The following is a 20,595-nucleotide window of genomic DNA, read 5'->3' on the forward strand; positions in this document are numbered from 1 at the left end:
ACGATCTTTCTAATGTACTGCTTAATCCAATTTGCTAGAATTTTGTTGAGGATTTTAGCATCTATGTTCATCAAGGATATTGGCCTGTAGTTCTCTTTTTTTTTGTGTGTGGTGTCTTTATCTGGTTTTGGGATTAGGGTAATGCTGGCTTCATAGAAAGAGCTTGGAAGTGTGCCTTCCTCTTGAATTTTTTGGAATAGTCTGAGGAGGATAGGTTTTAGTTCTTCTTTGAATGCTTGGTAGAACTCCCTTGTAAAGCTGTCCGGACCAGGACTTGTTTGCTGGAAGATTTTTGATCACTGTTTCAATTTCTTTGGTAGTTATTGGCCTATTCAGGTTTCTTGATTCTTCTTGGTTGAGTTTTGGGAGCTTGTATTTTTCTAGGAATATGTCCATTTCATCTAGGTTGTTCATTTGTTGGAATAGAGTTGTTCATACTATTTTTTCATAATCATTTGTATTTCTGTGGGGTCGGTTGTTATTTCACCTCTTTCATTTCTGATTTTGTTTATTTGGGTCCTCTCTGTTTGCTTCTTGGTGAGTCTGGCTAGAGGTTCATCAATCTTGTTTATCCTTTCAAAGAACCAGCTCCTGGTTTTGTTGATCTTTTGTTTTTTTGTTTTTTTGTCTCTATTTCATTTATCTCCACTCTGGTCTTTATTATTTCCTTTCTTCCACTTACGCTGGGCTTTTCTTGTTGCTCTCTTTCTAACTCTGAGTTGTAGGGTTAGGTAATTTATTACCATTGTTTCTTTTTTTTTTTTTTTTTTTTTTTTTTTGCTGTAGGCTTGTAGAGCTATGAACTTCCATCTCAAGACTGCTTTCATTGTGTCCCATAGATTTTTGATTTTTGTGTTTTCATTGTTGTTTGTTGCCATGATGCTTTCTATTTCTTCTTTGATCTCCTCTAGTAACCCAGTCATTGTTTAATAGCATGCTATTTAGTTTCCATATGTTTGATTTATTCTATTGTTTTCAATGTATTTGATTTCTAGTTTTATGCCATTGTGATCTGAGAAGATGCTTGATATGATTTCTATCTTCTTGAATTTGAATAGACTTTGCCTGTGACCCAATATATGGTCTATCTTTGAAAATGACCCATGTGCACTTGAGAAGAATGTATATTCTGTGGCTTTGGGGTGAAATGTTCTGAAGATGTCAATTAATTCCATCTGATCTAGTGAGTCATTTAGGATTGATGTTTCTTTGCTGATTTTTTGTTTAGAGGATTTGTCCAATGGTGATAGTGGGGTATTAAAGTCACCTACTAAGACTGTATTGCAGTCAATCTCTCACTTGATATCCTCCATAAGTTTTTTATGTATTTGGGTGCTCCTGTATTGGGTGCGTATATGTTTACCAGAGTTATTTCTTCTTGTTGGATTTTTTCCTTTTGTATTATGAAGTGGCCTTCCTTATCTCTTGTTATGTCCTTCACTTTGAGATCTAATATGCCAGATATAAGTATTGCTACCCCAGCTTTATTTTCATTTCCATTTGCCTGAAAAACCTTTTTCCATCCCTTCACCATCAGTCTGTGTGAGTTTTTTTTTTTTCTGAGGTGGGTTTTCTGTAGACAGCAGATATATGGGTCATGTTTTCTTACCCACTCAGCTACCCTATGTCTTTTGATTGGGGCATTCAATCCATTTACATTTAAAGTTACTATTGATAGGCACTTGTTTGTCACCATTTTTTTTTCTTTACGCCTGTGTTCCTTCTTCACTTCGTATTTCTTCTTTTCACAGCAGACCCTTTAGCATTTCTTGCATTGCTGGTTTGATGGTAATAAATTCCCTTAGTCCTTCCTTGTCTGTGAATCTCCTGATTTCCCCCTCCATTTTAATTGATAGCCTTGCTGGGTACAGTATTCTTGGATTCAGACCCTTCCTTTGCATGATTTTGTATATTTCATTCCATTCCCTTCTGGCCTGATGTGTTTCTGTTGATAAATCAGTCACTAGTCTGATGGGGGATCCTTTGTAGGTAACTTTCTGTCCCTCTCTGGCCACTTTTAATTTTCTTGCTTTGTCGTTGGTATTTGCCAATTTAATTATAATGTGCCTGTGCGTCAGTCTTTTGGGGTTCATTTTGTTTGGGACTCTGTGAGCTTCTTGGATTTGTGTGAGTTTCTTCTTCCTGAAATCAGGGAAGTTTTCTGTAATTATTTCTTCAAACAGGTTTTCTATTCCTTGCTCAGTTTCCTCCTTCTGGCTCCCCTATTTGCAGATATTGTTTCGTTTCGTGTTGTTCCAAAGTTCCCTTAGGCTCTCCTCCTGTTTTTAAAGTTTTTTCCCTAGATGCTGCTCTGTTTGGGTATTTTTTTCTACCTTGTCTTCTAGCTCACTGATGCGGTCCTCTGCTTCTTCTAGTCTACTCTTGATGCTTTCTATTGAGTTCTTTATAGCCGCAATGTCATTTTTCATTTCTTCTTGGTTCTTCTTCATTTCCTCTTGGTTCTTACACATATTGTTGAATTTGTCTTCCATTCTTTTCAGCAACCTTATGACCATTTCTCTAAATTCTTTCTGTGACATATTCCTTGCCTCCATTTCGTTTACTTCCTTTTCTGGTGATGCCTTCTTTTCTTTCATATGTGGGCTGTTTCTTTGTCTCCCCATGATCTCTTTTCTCCAGGTGTCTGATTATATAGCTCTCTCTCTCCTTTCCATTAGAAGGTGCAGAGCTCCTCTGAATCCACGTATTCATGCTGCTTGAGATCCGGTGTTCCTGGGTTCAGAGCTGTTCCTTGGGTGTTGTTGTTGTAGATTCCTGGGATGTATAGGCTTCTGATAACAGCCACTCTCCCTTTCAAGATTGCGTCCTCCCCTGAAGTCAGCAGTGCCTTTTGGAAGTCAAAGTGCTCCTGGTGTCATCTGTTGGATTACCTGGACATATTTGTGGTGTATCCAATTCTTTTTATCCCACTCTCTCCAGCATACACTCTCTCAAGTTCATTCTCCCAGCCCTGGGACCATTTCCTCATCACTTCTTTTAATCTTTTCCTCCTTCAAGAACTAGCATAAATCTAGGAGGTGGAGCTTTAGATGCTGACTAGCATAGAAACTGACAAATCAGAACCTAATCTGGGTGAAGTGGCAGGAGCCAATGGCTGCCTAGGAGGCAGAGCTTTTGATGCTGACTGGCATTGAAATCGACCAATCAGAACCTAATCTGGGACAACTTTGGCAGTATTGTGCATATGGCTGACTATCAGTCCAGATATAGGGATTATGTATATTTGTCTGCCAAGAGCATCTCCTCCTGCTGAAAAAGGCTCCCCACCGCATTTAAGCAATCCTATTCTATATAATCTATCGACTTCCTTCCAGACAAAACCATCTTGGTGGGGGCCAAGTTAGAGACCTTTAGGGGCGATCAGGTCTGCAGGGGAGCGCAGTTGGAGGTGATATCAGGCCAGCAGGGGCAGCCCATTGGGGGTGAGATCAGGCCGGCAGGGGAGGGCATTTGGGGGCGACCAGGCTGGCAGAGGAGAGCACTTGGGGTAGAGATCATGCTGGCAGGGGAGGGTAGTTGGGGGCAATCGGGCTGGCATAGGAGCAGTTAGGCATTGATCAGGCTGGCAGGGGAATGGTTAGGGGGTGATCAGGCTGGCAGTCAGGCGAGCGGTTAGGATCCAGCAGTCCTGGATTGTGAGAGGGATGTGGGCCTAAATGGGCAGTCAGACATCCCTCAAAGGGTCCCAGATTGGAGAGGGTGCAGGCTGGGCTGAGAGACACCTCCCCAGTGCACGAATTTCTTGCATTGAGCCTCTAGTTTAAATATAAACAGTGCAACAAGTTGCCAATTGAAGGGTGTAAATAGCCAGAAAGAACATTGGTTTAACCCTGTTATTATCAGACAACATAGACTTTAATGTAGAAAGCATTACTAGAGATAACTAAGTCTCTGTCATAAAAATATAACAATTCTAAATGTGTATGGACTTAAAAACATAGTCTTACAATCAATGAAGAGAAAGAAAAGACAGAACTACTCAAACATGCGATGGTAAGAGTTGAGATGTGCTATTGGTGTAAAATGCTGTGCAGAATTTGAAGACCTGGAATGGGGGGAAATAAAAAGAATGTAAAAATGCTACCCTGGCTCAGTTGGGTGGAGTGTCATCCTATGCACCAAAAGGTTTCAGGATTGATCCCCCAACGGGGCACATACAGGAGGCAATGGATGGATGTTTCTCTCACCTCTCCTAATCAATTAAATATAAACACATATCTTCGGTGAGGATTTTTAAAAAAAAACAATGTAAAGTATCTTTCATTAGATAATCACAGCACCAAAGAGAGATATTTTTAAAGCATCCCTCTTGAGCTTGATAGCTTAAGCAGACAAAAAGCAAAGATATCGATTTCAACAATATATGAACAAGCTTGATCTCGTGGTTTCATATATGAAACATGCACAGAGCCAGTGCAAAATACGCAATAAAGAAGGCTTAGGGAGCTGTTAAGAATGTAAAATAGTGCAGCCACAATGAAACACAGCATGGTGATTCCTCAAAAAATTCAAAATAGAATTATTATATGATCCAGAAATTCCACTTCTGGTTCTATGTCCAGAAGAATGGAAAGCAGGGACTCCAAGTGATATTTGCACGCCCATTTTCAGAGCAGGATTATTCACAACAGCCAAAAAGTGGAAATCTTTCCTTCAAGAAGACAAGAACCAAGGTCTTGTTGCCTCCTTGATAACACGACCATCCGAGCTACTAGTAAGTGCTATGGACTGAATGTGTGTGTCCTTCAAAATTCATATGTGGAGGTCCTACCATCCCCCCCGAGTGTGATGGTATCTGGAAGTGGAACTTTTGGGAGATTATTAGGTCATGAAGGTGAAATCCTAGTGATGGGATTAGTGCCCTTATAAGATAACACATGAGAGAGATTCTCTCTCCCAGGTGAGCACACAGTGAGCAGGTGCCATCTGCAAGCCAGGAAGAGAGCTCTCTCCAGAACCCCACCAAGCTGGCACCCTCATCTTGGCTTCCAGCTCCCAGACTGTGTGAGATAAAGGTCTGTGGTTTAAACCATTCAGTCTAGGGTATCTTGTTCTGGTAGCCCGAAGGGACTGACACATTAAGGCACCCATCATTTCTTGCGTGGACGGTTGCAGTGGCTTTCCAGCTGGATGTCCTGCTTTACCTCCTGTCACCTTACAGTTCATCCTCTATCCTCTAGTTAGTGTGAACTTCCTTAGTTATTTATATTTTATTTTATTGAGGTGAAATTCATATATCCTAAAACTAGCCATTTCAAAGCAGGCTGCTCAGTGGCATTTAATACATTGACAATGTTGTGCAACTCTATCTAGTTCCAAGACATTTTCAATGCCCCCAAAGGAAACCCCATAGCCATTAAGCAGTTACTTCCCATTCCCCAATCTTCCCAACCCCGGGCAACCGCTACTCTTTGTTCTTGCTCTATCTAATTACCTGTTCTGAATATTTCATAAAAATGGAAATATGCGATGTGTGGTCTTTGTTCACTGAGTATAATGTTCTCAAGGTTCATCCACATCAAAGTGAGTGTCAGTGCTTTGATCCTTTGTTAAGACTGAATAGTATTCCATTGTATGGAAGGACCACATTTGTGAATCCATTCATCTGTTGATGTGCATTAAGTTGTTTCCACCTTTTGGCTACTATGCATCATGCTCTGTGAGCCTGCATGCACATATATTTGTCAGGATATCAGGTTTCAATTGTTTGGGGTACATAACTAGAATGGAAATGGCCTCCATTAAATTTTTTAACATTTAAGGCACCTCTCATCTCCCCTCTGTTTAAATTTTTCAATGGCCCTTCCAGCATGGCTCAGTGGCTGAGCATTGACCTATGAACCAGGAAGTCATGGTTGGATTTCCAGTCAAGGTCACATGCCCGGGTTGCAGGCTCCATCCCCAGTGGGGGTGTGCTGGTGGCATCCAGTTAATGATTCTCTCTCATCATTGATATAGCTATCTCTCTGTCTCCCTCTTCCTCCCTCTCTGAAATCAATAAAAATATATTTACAAAACTAAAAAATATATAAAATCTTTCAATGACCTCCCATGGAGCTTATTAGCAAAAATAAGCAGGCCAATCCGGTGGACCTCCTGCTTCTGACAGCTACAGGAGCAGTTCTCAGGGATGGGACTTTAGTGAGCTGTGGAGACACAGCTGGGTGTTCTCCTCTGCCCCTAAACCCACTCTGCCTCCTTGACCAGCAGCCCAAACCTGACCACTGTCCATGCTCTGTGATGGTCACACTGACCACCCCAACAGGTTGGAATGTCCTCTGTTAGTGACTGGAATGCATTGAGTGGATGAATCTCATTCTGGGGGTGGGTGACTCAACATGTTGCCTTTCGCCTGGCCAGCTATCCAGATGAGATAGCTGGGCCTTGAAGGGACAGGCTGGCTGAAATCTGGAGCAGAGAGAGAACCTGGCCTTGGGGGTCACCTCACTCCTGCCCCTGCTTAGATTGCCAAGCCTCAGATTGATCACTCTTCATTCAGAGAATGCAGCAGTGGGCCTCAAGTCACACCCATCACTCCAGTGGCCCATCCCAAGCAAACAGGGCATGGCAGGGAGAAAGTGCCTTAATAATAGCTTCCATTGTACCTCTCACCCCTCAAAGCCTGAGATATTGACTATCTCGCCCATTAGAGAAAAAGCTTTCCATCCCCTGAGCTTAGACACTAAGTGGGTGTCACTATCTTGAAGTCCTTGTACCCTTGCTCACGTTGCAACAGGCATCTCAGGGCCTTTGCATGTACTGTTCCCTCTGCCTGAAACAGTCTTTTCCACATCTTCCTTGTCATCTACGTCTTGACTCAAGAACCCCCTACCTTCACAGTAGACTTCCCTGTCCATCTGCATTAGGCAGGGGTTTCTGTATCAAATTTATATCTATATTTAATCTGTACCATCTATTTGTATATAGAAAGACAGAGAAACAGATTTATTTTAAGGAGTTGGCTCATGCAATTGTGTGGCTCGGCAAGTTCGAAATCTCCAGTGGGCTAGATATTCAGTTGAATTGATGCAACCTTTAGTCTGAAGGCTAGAATTTCTACACTGCTGTCTTGAATCCCCTTTTATTCAGGAAACCTGATTTTTTTCTCTTCATCCCTTCAGTAGATTGGATGAGACCCCCCACATCATCAAAGGTAAACTGCTTTTTCAAATATCCTATATAATAAAGAGGTAATATGCAAATTGACCACTCCACACACAAGATGGCCACCCCCCTGTGGTCAAAGATGGCCGCCCCCATGTGGTCAAAGTTGGCCACCCCCATGTCGACATAAGATGGCCACCACAAGAAGTCCAGCAGGTGAGGCCAGTTGTGGGCGATCAGGCCAGTACAGGAGGGCATTTGGGGGTGATCAGGCCTGCAGGGGAAGGCAGTTAGGGGCGACCAGGCCAGCAGGGGAGCAGTTAGGCGTCATTCAGGCTGTCAGGGGAGTGGTTAGGGGGTGATCAGGCTGGCAGGCAGGCAAGCGGTTGGGAGCCAGCAGTCCTGGATTGTGAGAGGGGTGTCCAACTGCCCATTTAAACGGGCAGTCGGAAATCCTTCAAGGGTCCCGGATTGGAGAGAGTGCAGGCTGGGCTGAGGGACACAACACCCCGCCCCCATGCACAAATTTCATGCACCTGGCCTCTAGTGTGTGTGTGTGTGTGTGTGTGTGTGTGTGTGTGTGTGTGTGTGTGTATACATATATATTTATTTCAGAGAAGAAGGGAGAGGGAAAAATAGAAACATCAGTGATGAGAGAGAATCATTGATCAGTTGCCTCCCACTTGACCCCTACTGGGAATTGAGCTGCATGTGCCCTGACTGGAATCAAGCTGTGACTTCCTGGTTCAAAGGGCAATGCCCAAGCACTGAGCTACACTGGCTGGGCTAAGGTAAACTGCTTTTAAAGTCAACTGACAATAGATGTGAATCCCATTTTTAAAATACCTTCCTAGCTACATTTAGCTGGTGTTTCACCAAATGGCTGGTCTCCATGGCCTGGCTAAGTTCACACAGGACATGAACCATCCCTCATGTAAAGGACCTTTACTGGTGGCCCCATCACAGGCAGGCCTGCTCACGTTGCCCTGCTCTCCTTTCCTCGCTGTCTGAAATCAACCCTCTGCTGTCTTCAGAATGTTCACAGCCTAGAACCATAGGTGCTCAAGCAACACTCAACCCCAGGTGTTAAAGAAATGAGGACAGTGGATGCAGGGCAGGAGAAAGGGGAAACAGGCAAGAAGAGAAATGAGAAGATGGACATCGGGGGAGGGGGCAGCAGGCAGATGACAGCTGGGACACCTAGTGAGTGATGAGGGTCTTTGAGTCTCCCCTCCACAGAAGTCTCTGGCAAGTGGGGGCTGAAGGAAGCAGGGCTAGGCTGTGAATATGTTTCCCCACAATCCTGGAAGTGGGAGGTGGGGGTTTCTAGCACCAGGGGCTCTAGGGCCAGGGGGCTGTGCTGGTGACTTCCAGGCTGTAGGGGTTTTTTTCCATGATGACCGGATCCAGAACCCTGCACTTGGGTCCCACCCTCAACAGTCTTCGAGGATCTAGAGACCAGGTGAGGCCTTTGGAGTCCCAGTTTCACTTTGCAACCAGTAGTTCCACTCAACCTGGTGGCTGTCATCCCCACCCGCCACCCCACTCAGTTCTGGTGATGCTGTGACCACAACAGCCCCAGCACTCTCTCCTCAACTGCTGACTCATGCCTTCCCCTCACTTGCTCCGGCTCCCCCAGCGGATATATCACCCTGTCTGCCCCTTACCGCCCCCTCCTGGGCACAGCCTCCCGACTGGGTCCTCCAGAAGCATTGAGGAGTCAGCTCAGGCCCATCTAGAAAGTGGTGACTGGGAGGGTGAGCCTAGAGAACAAAAGGAAATGCAGGTGAGAATGCTATTGAAGATAGTCAGCTGCAAATGAGGAGTATGAGAACAGGTGCAGATGCAGGTGAAAATATAATGAAAGATACAAGTAATTTTATGGACAGACATGTAAGTGGGGGCCAGGTGAGATGCAAAAAAATGCAGGTGGATGTAGTCGAGGATGCAGGTAAGACAGGAGGTAAACAGATGAGAATGTGGAAAAAATTCAGGTGAGGATGCAGTAAGAAGGCAAGTAAACAAGTAGGTGAGAACCAGGTGAGGGGCAGGGAGCTGCAGGTGAGGATGGTGAGGGCATCAGTGCACAGGCGAGAATGCAAATGAGATTCTTGGGGATTTCAAGTAAGGAGTGAGCTGAGATGCAGGTGAGGCGCAAGGAAACAGGCTGTCGCTTTCCCTCTAACGAAGACCCCAGACTTTGGGAGATCACATGGAATACAACTGAAGCTTTATTGGGGGGGTCCCGAATGGGGGTCAGTTGGGACAGCCAAAGACGATCATGTTCTCTGTGAAGCTGGCCAGGTCCCTGCACAGCTTCTTGTTCTCATCGTCTTGGCATTCGTCTGCTTCAGGCCACAGCTCTACCCAGGTGTCCTTCCCAATGATGTACTTGATGCTGGGGAGGAGGGACACATGGAAGGTCAGGAGGGGTCCTGGAAGGGTGGGGGGGCGAGCACACAATGTGCAGGGTGGGCACTCACTTGGATTTCTCTCCCCACAGGTCCGAGGACAGGCCCCATATGAGGTAGTGTTTCCCCTCCTGCATCTGCAGGGCTGCTCTGCACTTGACGTGGCTGATGAACCTGCGCTCCTGTTCAGGCTGCACCTCGTCGGTGCCTGGAGGGGAGAGAAGGACACTGAGCTGGGGTGGAGGAGGCAGGAGAAGGGAGGGGAAGGCAGCAAGACAGAAGGCAGCCCAGGGCTGACCTGATTTGATGATCTGCTTGATGACCATTATGTACTCGTCAAAATCATCTGACAGCTCCTTCCTGAGCAGGCTGGTCTTGTACACTGCGGTGGGTTGGGTGGGGGGCAAAAAAGGAGGAAAGGAGGGCCAGCATGGGTCATGGGCAGGCTTGACAGCAGGGCAGCACCCTACTTGTAAGGGCACCTGGGCACATGGCTTCCCAAGCAGCCACATGCAGCCACACAGGGTCATACAACCACTATCTCACATAGTCACCCACAGCCATGTGCACAGTTACAGCCGCCCAAAACTCATCCCATTCACAAGGACAGTTACTCCTGTCCACTGTCACCCACAACCACCATCTCTTACACACAGCCACATATGGTCACTCACAACCCCATCTCAAACATAGTCACCTACATCCATGCACACAATTATAGCCACTCACAACTCATCATATATACAGGGACAGCTATGCCTATCCACTGCCACCATCACACATTCATAGCTATTTACAAACACACTCTCAGAGACACACACAACCGCATCTATTCACAACCACCTTTTTTCACACTCTTGTACATACCCAGCCCAGTCATAATCATGGTTCCCCAGCAATCATGGCCTCTAATAACACACACACTAGTCACCCACAACCATAGCCTGAAACACATGAACCTGTGGCCACTCACAGCCAGTCACACACACAACCATGACCACACCTGCCATCACATAGTCTCACCCACACAACCACAGCCACACTCACCATCACTCACACACAACTTGCATGTGCGTCTCCCCACCCGCTCCTCACCATAGTCCACTCCTGGCTCGCAGGCCTTGTCCAACCGGTCATCTGGGGTGACCTGGTCCTCTGAATGGTGCATGAAGCAGCTCTCTGTGGGGTGGGTGGGCAGGGGACATGATCTAAGCTCCACTTCTCACCCAGGGCCCGCCACCCATGGGTGTGTTCAGCCCCAGGCCCATCCCTCTTGGTGTCCCCTGGGTGTGGGCTTTTAGGGCCCCTTGCATCACCATCATGGAAAGGGGTGGGGTGGGGGGACGGGGTATCAAGTGGGCGTGGCCTGCCACTTCCTGGCTCATGTGCACCCACCCTCAGCACAGCGGCATATTTCATTGTGGCAGATTTTGCTCAGCAGTCCTTCTTCCTTCTCTGGGTGGTAGAACCGGGTACAAGTCTCATCTGTGGGCAGAGGGAGTGGGAGGTGTCAGAGAGCTAAGGCCTCCACCCAAGACCATGCCTGTGGGGCTCAGTTTACCCAACTCCAGTCCCTCAGACCTGGAGATGCCAGGTCCTGAACCCTGGGACTCCCAGGTCCCCAATCACCAAGCCCTGGGACCCCATATTATAGAACCTTGGGACCCTCAGACCACAGGCCCGAGGTTGGCTGCTCACCCAGGTTGTAATAGGAGTACACCTTGACTGCCCCTGGCTGGATAAGCCCCACCTTAAAGTACTGGTGAACTTTGAAGGCTATACAGTCCTCTTGATCATGTGAGATCTGGGAAAAGGAGGAGGTGAGTCAGTGGGGCGACATGGGAGGGAGTCCAGCATAAGGAGAAACGGGGGAACAAGGAGGGATCTGCGTGGAGAGGATGGGTGGTGGGTGAGGCGTGGCAAAGATTAATGAGCAGTTCAACAAATCTGTTTTCTTTTTCTCCAAGGCTCATGGCTAGATTACACTTCTCAGCCTCACTTTCCATTTGGTGTGACCATGAAATTGAATTCTGGCCATGGATTGCTATCTGTGCCCCTACAAACATCCCATGGTTATCAATACTGCCTGTGTATCTGAAAGCCACTAAGATAGTAAATCTTAAAAGTTCCCACCACAAACACACACACACACACACACACACACACACGTTATGAGTTGGTACATGTGCTAACTAACCTTACTATGGTCATCATTTTCCAATATACATATATCCAATCATTGCATTGTATACCTTAAACTTACACAGTGTTATATGCCAATTATATCTCAATAAAGCTGGGAAAATAAATGAGAAAGAAAAAAAGGAAGGAAGGAAGGAAGACAGACATACATGTATGTATATGTGATAGACATGTATATTTGGAGGAAATTGCTAACAATTAATGAATCTGGTTAAAGGGTATATGGAACTTTTTATACTGTTCTACAATTGCTCTGTAGGGTTGAGATTCCATAAAAATTAAAAGTACAAAAATGAAAATGAAAAAAAAAATTTTTAAACCCATCTCATGCACAATCAATCCTCTTCTTCTAGAAGGAATGGATCAAGCAGAGGACTCTAAGACAAAGACCAATAGAGAAGGAAAAGGCCAGCGACCTATGGGTCAAGGTCCCAATGGAAGCCTCACCTTGTTCAGGTAGATGATGAGGGTGTTCTTGTTGGAGAAGGCCTTGCTGTCCAACTCGAACTTCGAGATGTACCTGTCAGTGCCATTGGTCAGCTGGAGGAGGGAAGAGCTTGTGAAAATCCATTCCTTCCCTCAGTCTCTTCCAGACCCAGGCTCCTTCCCTCTAATCCTAGCCTCTGAGGCCAGGATTTTCACACCTGCTTGAGGTCAGCAGTGTCTGGAGCAAAGCCAGTCATCATGGATATATCCAGGATGGACATAGTGGCATCCTGGTCTCCCAGGTACCTGGATGGGGCAGGGAGAGAGGGTTTGAGTCCCAGGTGGGGTTAGCCCTAGGGGTCAGTGCCTGGACAAGGGGGTCTGATCAGTGACTGAGGATTCTGGTTCCCACACAGCAGCATAGAGGATGTCAGATCTTAGGAAACACGCCCCCCCACAAGGGGAATAAAGGAAAGATGTGTAATGGTTAAGGCGACTAACTGCTCAGCCTCTGAAGCCCAACTACATGGGTTCACATCCCAGCTCTATGTGACATTTGATGAGTCACTTCACCTCTTTGGGCCCCAGTTATTCCAGAAAATGAAGACAAGAGTACAGGCAGGTCTTGCTGCATGATTCCATTATCACGGTCTAGTTCAATAATACCAGTCTTTCAGCAACATGGTCTAATTCCAGTAACACAATATATTAATGACAAAGCTAGTTGCCAGCTCTTCAGTCCACCCATTACTACGTAAACAAATGAGCATTACAATCAATGACCAATCACGTCACTTCTTTCAAAGTCTGTCAGTGATGGGTCACCGAGCACCCATCATTCAAGCCACGTGTGTGGCTGTGTGACTTCCTTCTCTCTCAGCAAAAAAAAACAACATGTGAGATTTTATCAAAACAGATCATTGAAAGGGAATCGCCAGCAAAGATGAATGTACAGCACAGAAATGAGAGTGGTAACACTGGGAGTGAAATTTCAGCAGCACCTAAATGGAGCCAGAGAAGAAACAGCAGATGGTGGGAATGTGGACCTGCTGCCCTTGGAGAGACCATCATGGGGCCAGAGGCACTTAGTGAAGCCAAGGGCATCAACATAAATGAAGTATGTGGTTGTGGCCAAAAATTATGTCTCAGAGGAAGTGACACTGGCAAAACACTTCGCTGTGAAGGAACTCTTAAATACCTGGTGACAACGAAAGCTCAGAGGATTACATGTGGGAAGTTGACCTAAACTTAGAAGGGAACATGACACTTCACAGCGTCATAGAACAGATGCTGGCTCCATATCGTAAGTGCTACAAAGAAGAAAGGAGGCACTGATCAAACCACAGGGCTTTGGATAAGTGCTTCACAAAAAATCAAAACCAACTTCAATCTCAATGTTCTGACATGTTACTTTTTAATTGATTTCAGAAAGGAAGGGAGAGAGAAGATAGAAACATCAATGATGAGAGATAATAATTGATTGGTTGCCTCCTGCTCCTCCCCTTCTGGCGGGGGCCAGGGGTGGATTGAGCCTGCAACCCGGGCATGTGTTCTTGGTTGGAACTGAACCTGGGACCCTTTAATCTACAGGCCAAAGCTCTATCCACTGAGCCAAACCAGCTAGGGAACAATGTTCTGACCTTTTAAATTACAGTGCACTAAAAAAATACTCATCTTAACTATACTTTTCATTACTGTATACTTTTATAACTGGGAATATAAGAGTTTTCAATGTTGTAAGCCCAGCCAGTGTGGCTCAACCAGGAGGTCAAAGTTCGATTCCCAGTAGGAGTACAAGCCCTGGTGGAGGGCTCTATCCCCAGTAGAGGGTGTATAGGAGGCAGCCAATCAATGATTCTTGTCATTGATATTTCTATCTCTCTCCCCCTCTCCCTTCCTCTCTGAAAGAAATAAAAATTTAAAAATAATAATAATGTAAAATTCCTGTAACACTTGTAATCTCCCTCATTGAATATCAACATCACTTTTCACAGTCTCAGCTTATGTGGTCACGGCTAGTCTCACACCACCATGCCGTGCTGTCTACCTCCTCGAGGGCGCTCAGCACAGTACTATGCACACAACACATTCCCAGAGAGTAGTAGGTACCTCGGATGTTATTTACAGGAAGTCTTGCTAGACAGAGGGATGAGCGAGATGAATTTCAGTGACCCATCTCTTACCTGGTACAGATGTTGAGTAACATGGTGCTCTTGGCGTCCTGAGGCTTCTTCACTAGAAACATAGAAGACAGAAGGATGGAGGGCTAGGTTCTGATTCAGGAGCAGGGCAGACACTAGAATGGCAGTGGGGGAAGGGTGACAGATAGGGTCCTTATTCCTTCTACCTTCAGGGGCTGGATATAGGTTAACCCTGAGACTGAACTTCTTGCAAGGGGCTCCACCTTTGATCTTGGCGTGGTACGATGTCACCACCTGGAGAGATGGGAGGGGAGACAAGGTGTCAGCAAACTTGACTTGGGAAGGAGATGGTTCCTCTGGGGCAGCGGGGCTGAGAGAAGGTGGTGAGCAAAGCAGGTGTGGGCTCCGGTCCTTACCGACAAGGTGCCTTGTCCTTTCCCTTTAACTGTTAATGTGAACTTCTCATTTTCCTTGGTCTGCAGGGAGTAGGGAGAGAAGAAAAGGTGTTGGGAGCCAAGCCTTCCCCCGGCTGCAATGGTCACCAGCCCTCCCTCCTGCCTCCTGCAGACTCTGACTGGCATGGAGGATGAGAGCGAGGAGGGTTTGGCCAAGCAGCTGTACCGTTTCTGATCGCAGAAGGCTAGCAGATTCCCAGAGGATGCGGTGTGTGACCACAGAGCTGCGGCTGGGCAGGTTAATGGACACATCCAGATTCAGATCCTCGTGGTCAGGGACATCCCTCTGGTATTGGGCCAAGGCTTGGAACACCATGAAAGTGGCCTAGAAGAGAAAAAGAGGATGGTCTGAGAGACTGAGAAAGCAGTCAGAACGTGCTGGGGGATGAAGAGTTTCAGCTTCAAGCTGGGCCACTGAGACTGTGGCCTAAAATACACCAGAGGGGGTGAGGATAAGAATTGGGGTTGTTACATACTGAGGACATGTTCTAGAACTCTCTCAGTGAGAGAGGCTCAGTCTAGGGCTTGGTGCCACTAAGACTGTGACCTAGAAGGGACCAGAAAGCACAACGCTAAGACTGGGAGTCATTAGACACTGATGACATCTCCTAGAATTTGCCAAGGGACAGAGGCTTACACCAGAGTGTGGAGACACTGAACATGTCTAGATACACACCAAAGTGCAGGCGTAAGACTGGAAATCTAATATGCCTAGCCCATGGACACTGGCAATAACATAGTGAAGACTTGGGCGGGGGGAGGGTGGGTAGGGGCTGGGAGGAGAAGGGAAACGGGGGGCGGGGAGGATATGTGTAATACTATCAACAATAAAAAATAAATTGAATAAATAAATAAATTAATAAATACAATAAAACCATGCCAGCAGCTGCTACGAAAAAGAAAAAAAAAAAAAAGATTGAAAGTCTAGCAACACTGAGTATGTGGTCTAGACCCATCCAGAGAATAGAGTCTAAAACAGGGTTCACAGATATTGAGAATGTATCTAGAACCTATTTGTGAGTAAATAATAAAATTGGAACCTGGGACAACTAAGCATATAACCTAGAATCCAAAAGTGACACTGAGCCCTGGCCAGGTGGCTCAGTTGGTTGGATCATTGTCTCATGCATCAAAAGGTTGCAGATTCCATCCCCAGTCAGGACACATATGGGAAGCAATCCATTGATGTTTCTCTCTCACATCAATGTGTTTTTTTTTCTCTCTCCTTTTCTCTCTCAAATCAATAAACATATCCTTGGATGAGGATTTTTTAAAAATCTGAGAATGCCACCAGAGAGAAAAGGGATCAAACTGAAGCCTGCAGTTGCTAGACTTCAGGTTGCTGAAACCATAGTCTAGAAACCAGCAGGGAGAGATGCAGGCTTTGATAATTCTCTAGAAAACTGAGAACATTGTCTAGAACCCATAGTAAGACAAGGTAACACTGGGAGCCTCGTGGAACTGAGTGCATGGTCTAAAACCTGCCAGAGGGAGAGATGGACTTGATGATTCCCTATAATAATTGAGAATTGGTCTAGAACCCACCAGTGGAACAGAAAAAGATGGGAGGCCTGGTGGAACTGGAAACATGGTCTAGAACCCATCAGAGAGAGGCTCACCCCTGAACCTGGGCCTTGACAATATGATCTGGACACCAGGAGGGAAAGGGGGCTCAAAACATAGTTTGGGGCATCCAGAATTTAGTCTAGAATCCATAGACAGATTTGCAACAAAAACCAAAACCTGATTTCTAAACTTCATTCAAATCAACTACCTCTCTTGGTCTCAGCATCTTATCAGGGAGGCCAGTCAGTCCAGAGGAGGTAAGGATGCATTTGCCTGGGGGATATGGGACCACTTGCCTGGGTGGAGCCATAGCCACCTCCGTAGTATCTCTGCTCATTGAGCCAGCGCACGACAGGAGGTACAGAGTCAAAGTCTTTGAGCAGCAGCAGAGCCAACAGGGCATAGGATGTGGCCTCCACGTTGTAGAGCTCCTGGCCAGGCTCCTCCCAGCGGTTCTTATCTACAAGAGAGAACACCAGCCCCCATGCTCACTGCTCTGTCCAGCCTGGAAGTAGTTCAGAGAAAGCTCAGAAAAAAGACTTCTTGGTGTTCAGGTGTCCTGGCCCACATTTGTGGCTTTAAGTCTGCTGGTTCCTGCCTTACTCTCTTTCCTCATCAACCTTTACTCTTCCGTTTAAATTGTGAATTGCAGCCCCTCTGACCTATGGGAGCAGATTCCCTAAGTTTGCCATGCTCATTCTTACCTTGAGACTGCATATTCTGTTCTCCCGTCTTGGAGCACCTTTTCCTCCATATACCCCTGGTTAATTCTTATCTACCTGCACAATGCAGCTTCAATGGCACCCAAGATAGAGTGAAACCCTTCCTTCTGTCTCTTAAAGCATCCTGTGCTTCTCCTGTCCCAGCACTATGATGCTCTACAGAAATCTATTAACTCATTTCTTTCCTCAACTGGAACGTGAGGCCATGATGGCAGGGGCTATGCCATATTCACTGTGATGTCCCAAGTGCCTAAGAAAGTACTCATGACAGAGACTGTCACCAAGAACCATTCCCTCCTCTTCCTGGGCACAGAGTTGGACTACATCTCCCAGAGGCCTTTACAGGTAGGTCTAGCCACATAACTGAGCTCTGGCTGATGGAATGTGTAGGGCCATTGATGGGGCCCCTTCCATGGCTGGTCTACCTCCCTTGCACAGTCTTCCTGACTGTTTCCCCTTCTGCTTTAATAGAAGGGATTCCAAGGCCCTGAGGTGGCAGAGCCATGAGAAGATAGAGCCTGGATCCCTGCATCACTATATAGAGGGGAGCTGTCCACCAACTTGGTATACCCACACTGCGCTGCTTCTTACACAGCAAGACACCAACTTCTCTGTGTTAAACTACTTCAGGACACACTCAGATATGTTACAGAGGTGAGCATAAACCTGATAAGGTGTCATCACTTGAACCAGCGATTAAGTGCTCACAATGTGCTACTTATTGTGCTAAAATTCCTATGTCATTATCTTATCTAATCCTAATAACCCTTAAAGTAATGGTAATGTTATTAATAATACTAAAGGCAATAAACATCAGTGACAGATCTCTCACTATGTGCTAGACCTTCTTCTATCCACATCACTCATTTAATCTTGGCACCAATGTTGTGATGTCGGTATCGTTTTATACACAATGTCCATAGACGTTAAGTGGATTGTACAAAATCACACAGTGAGAATGTGGCTGAGGATGATTTGATTTTGAACTTGAATCTGTCTGATGTCAGAGCCCATGTCCTTGCTCTTGTGTCATAGCAAGTACTCAAAAATACTTGTTGAATCATGCAATGGGCCTTTCGTGTCATTTACAATAAGGACTTTTCACACCCAGACCCACTCATCCCAGCTCAGCTTGGAGCCATGCAGTCCAGCTTAAGATGGCCACCCTCACCCCCAGCCACATATCTCTCCTTAGCCCGCCAGGCTGCCTCTCACCTGTGGCTGCTTTCAGAAATGTGTCGAGGAGAGGGCCCTCCAGCTTGCCCAACTGGGCCAGGGCATAGCCAGCAATGGCCACAGCATATGGTCTCTTCAAGTTCCTATAGTGTGCTTGAAGGAAGTCTCCGGCCTTTCTGATGCTGCCCCCAAGGCTCTATGAGAAAAAGATTGGGTACTCTGGTCAGGTGGGCACTGCTGCCCCAGAGAGCTGGCAGGGATCACATAATCACCACTTCCTGGGCACAATGTTTCTGGCCTTGGTACATATTTGTCTTGGATCTGTTTATTTTTAAGGGTTCCCCAGACAGTTTAGCCACTGTGCACTGCTCTGTTACTGAGTACCTATCATGTTTCTGGTGCAGTCTGTATACCAATGGTGTGCTAGTAAATATTTCATAACCAGTTGTCTAGTCAGTGCAGGAGGTGGGGATTAGGGAAGCTGGTTTATTGATTGCCAATGACTGTGGTGTAAATACCTCCGCCATGGCCAATTACAAGCTACCAGTGTGACATACCTTAACACAGAGAGGGAAAGAGATGCCTCAAATAGGCACCAGGGTTAGCACACCACTAGGTCCACCTATTATCTAATCATCATCATCACTGTAGCTAACACTTACTATGTGCCAGTCACATACCCACTCATTTCATCTCAAAATCCTATGAGGTAGGTTTTATTTTCATCATCATCCCTACTGCACAGAGTAGAATACTGAGACCCATGAGATGAGGTGCAGAGGCAGATATGCTTTGTAGTGTTTGCTGATTTTTATAGTGTAAATACAACCGTGGCTGATTTCAAACAACCAGCATGGAGTCATTGACTGTAGACTTGGCAAGAGATTATATAGTATGTCCACCATATAGGTACGACAGACATAAATAACCTCAAGAGCATGGATAATGATAAAAGGTAGTAAAATAATTAAGAAATGATGAGTTTTGAGGGTTTACTACCTTTGTTGTTGTTTTGTTGTTTTTTTCTTAATTGATTTTTAAGGAAAGAGAGAGGGGGAAAGGGGAGTCATGATGGCTGAGCCTAGAAAGGAGAGGGGGGTGCGGTCACACTTACGTTGACCTGTCCCTCGCAAATATCTTTAGCCTCCTGCAGCGCGATGAGAACGAAGGCTGTGAGGGACACATCTTTCTCCTCAGCATGCCTGTAGCCACCCTAGGGTGTGGAGCAGGAAGTAAGGATGGGGTCACCTGTGTGCCCCACATGTCAACCACCACCCCCCCGCCCCCCGTAGGATCAGCGGGGCAGGGCAGGGCAGGAGTGGGTCTCTCCCCAGTGTCTCACAGGAGGGCCATACTCTAGTAGTCATTCATTCACTCACTCATTCTGTAAATGTTGCTAGTGTTGTGGGTAAGATGGCTCCAGCCTTCATGGAGCTCCCCGTCTCACAGGGAGACAGGCATGAGCCAACCACCTCAACAGATATATCGTTACAAACTGATGAGTGCTGCGCCGTGAGAATGGATAGCGGGGTGTGTCTTGGTCAGGGCAGTTGGAAAGCTGTCCCCGAGGGATGACAGGTGGAGCCACAATCTGAAGAGTGAGTAGGACTCAACCATCAAAAAGGGCAGTGGTAACATGCCAGGCAGTGGGAACAGCATGTGCAAAGGCCCTGTGCCCGGGAGCAAGGTGCCAGGCAGTATAGATGGAGTGTGGAGGGGGAAGGCTGTGAGGCTGGAAACCCAAAAGGTCAGGCTGAGGCCATGGTTTGCCTACGTGAGCACATGTCAGCATTACCTGGAGTCGGGGGTTTATTAAAACCCCAATTCCTAGGCCCCACCCCGAAAGTTTCTGATTTGTGCATCTGGGATTCAGCCCAAGAATGTCCATTTCTAACCAACTTTCAGCTGATGCTGATGCTGTTGGCCTGGAGAGCAGAGTTTCAGAACCACATTCTAAGGACTTCTCAGGTGGGTTGTTTTTTTTTTTCAAAGCAATGGAGGGCTAGGGAACTTCCATTTTGCACTGGACTCTGAGGTCTCTGGTTTTTGCAAAGGAGAAGTGACCTTCTTGCTCCTTCATTTCTCTGTCCTTCCCACACTGGGAATTGGGCAAATGGCAGGTGGAGCCTGTCTCCTGTCCATGCTGGGGCACTCAGGCACTCCTCTCCCCCAGCCTGCCCTGAATCCCAGCCTCTTACAATCATTTCTTGGTGTATCACGGGCCCATCCTCCTGGAAGACTCCATCAGGCCTCTGCTTCTCCAGGATCAGCCACTTGACAGCCCCACAGAGGACTTCGGAGTCGATGGCAATGAGGTTGGCTGCCAGAGAGAAGACCTTGACCACGTAGGCTGTCAGCCTGGGGGTGGGCA

The 20,595-nt window shown here is 46.5% G+C and overlaps 1 protein-coding gene across 1 annotated transcript in view; it reads right to left on the reverse strand.

Moving 5' to 3' along the window:
- Positions 1-9,333: 9,333 nt before the first annotated feature.
- LOC308252209 (complement C3-like) overlaps positions 9,334-20,595 on the reverse strand; it is a 33,101-nt gene continuing 21,839 nt past the window's right edge. The window contains exons 26-41 of the mRNA XM_080676424.1: positions 20,423-20,582; positions 19,339-19,437; positions 18,264-18,420; positions 16,623-16,786; positions 14,927-15,085; positions 14,722-14,781; positions 14,512-14,599; positions 14,348-14,399; positions 12,383-12,470; positions 12,186-12,278; positions 11,235-11,340; positions 10,932-11,021; positions 10,632-10,715; positions 9,835-9,918; positions 9,609-9,744; positions 9,334-9,523 (exon numbers count right to left, since the gene is read on the reverse strand). Of these exons, the coding sequence (XP_080532550.1) occupies positions 9,382-9,523; positions 9,609-9,744; positions 9,835-9,918; positions 10,632-10,715; positions 10,932-11,021; positions 11,235-11,340; positions 12,186-12,278; positions 12,383-12,470; positions 14,348-14,399; positions 14,512-14,599; positions 14,722-14,781; positions 14,927-15,085; positions 16,623-16,786; positions 18,264-18,420; positions 19,339-19,437; positions 20,423-20,582 (1,762 nt within the window). The 3' untranslated portion in view covers positions 9,334-9,381. The remainder of the gene's footprint in view (positions 9,524-9,608; positions 9,745-9,834; positions 9,919-10,631; positions 10,716-10,931; positions 11,022-11,234; positions 11,341-12,185; positions 12,279-12,382; positions 12,471-14,347; positions 14,400-14,511; positions 14,600-14,721; positions 14,782-14,926; positions 15,086-16,622; positions 16,787-18,263; positions 18,421-19,338; positions 19,438-20,422; positions 20,583-20,595) is intronic.

The sequence above is a fragment of the Plecotus auritus genome (genome assembly GCF_963455305.1).
Source record: "Plecotus auritus genome assembly, chromosome: 6".
Taxonomy (NCBI): domain Eukaryota; kingdom Metazoa; phylum Chordata; class Mammalia; order Chiroptera; family Vespertilionidae; genus Plecotus; species Plecotus auritus.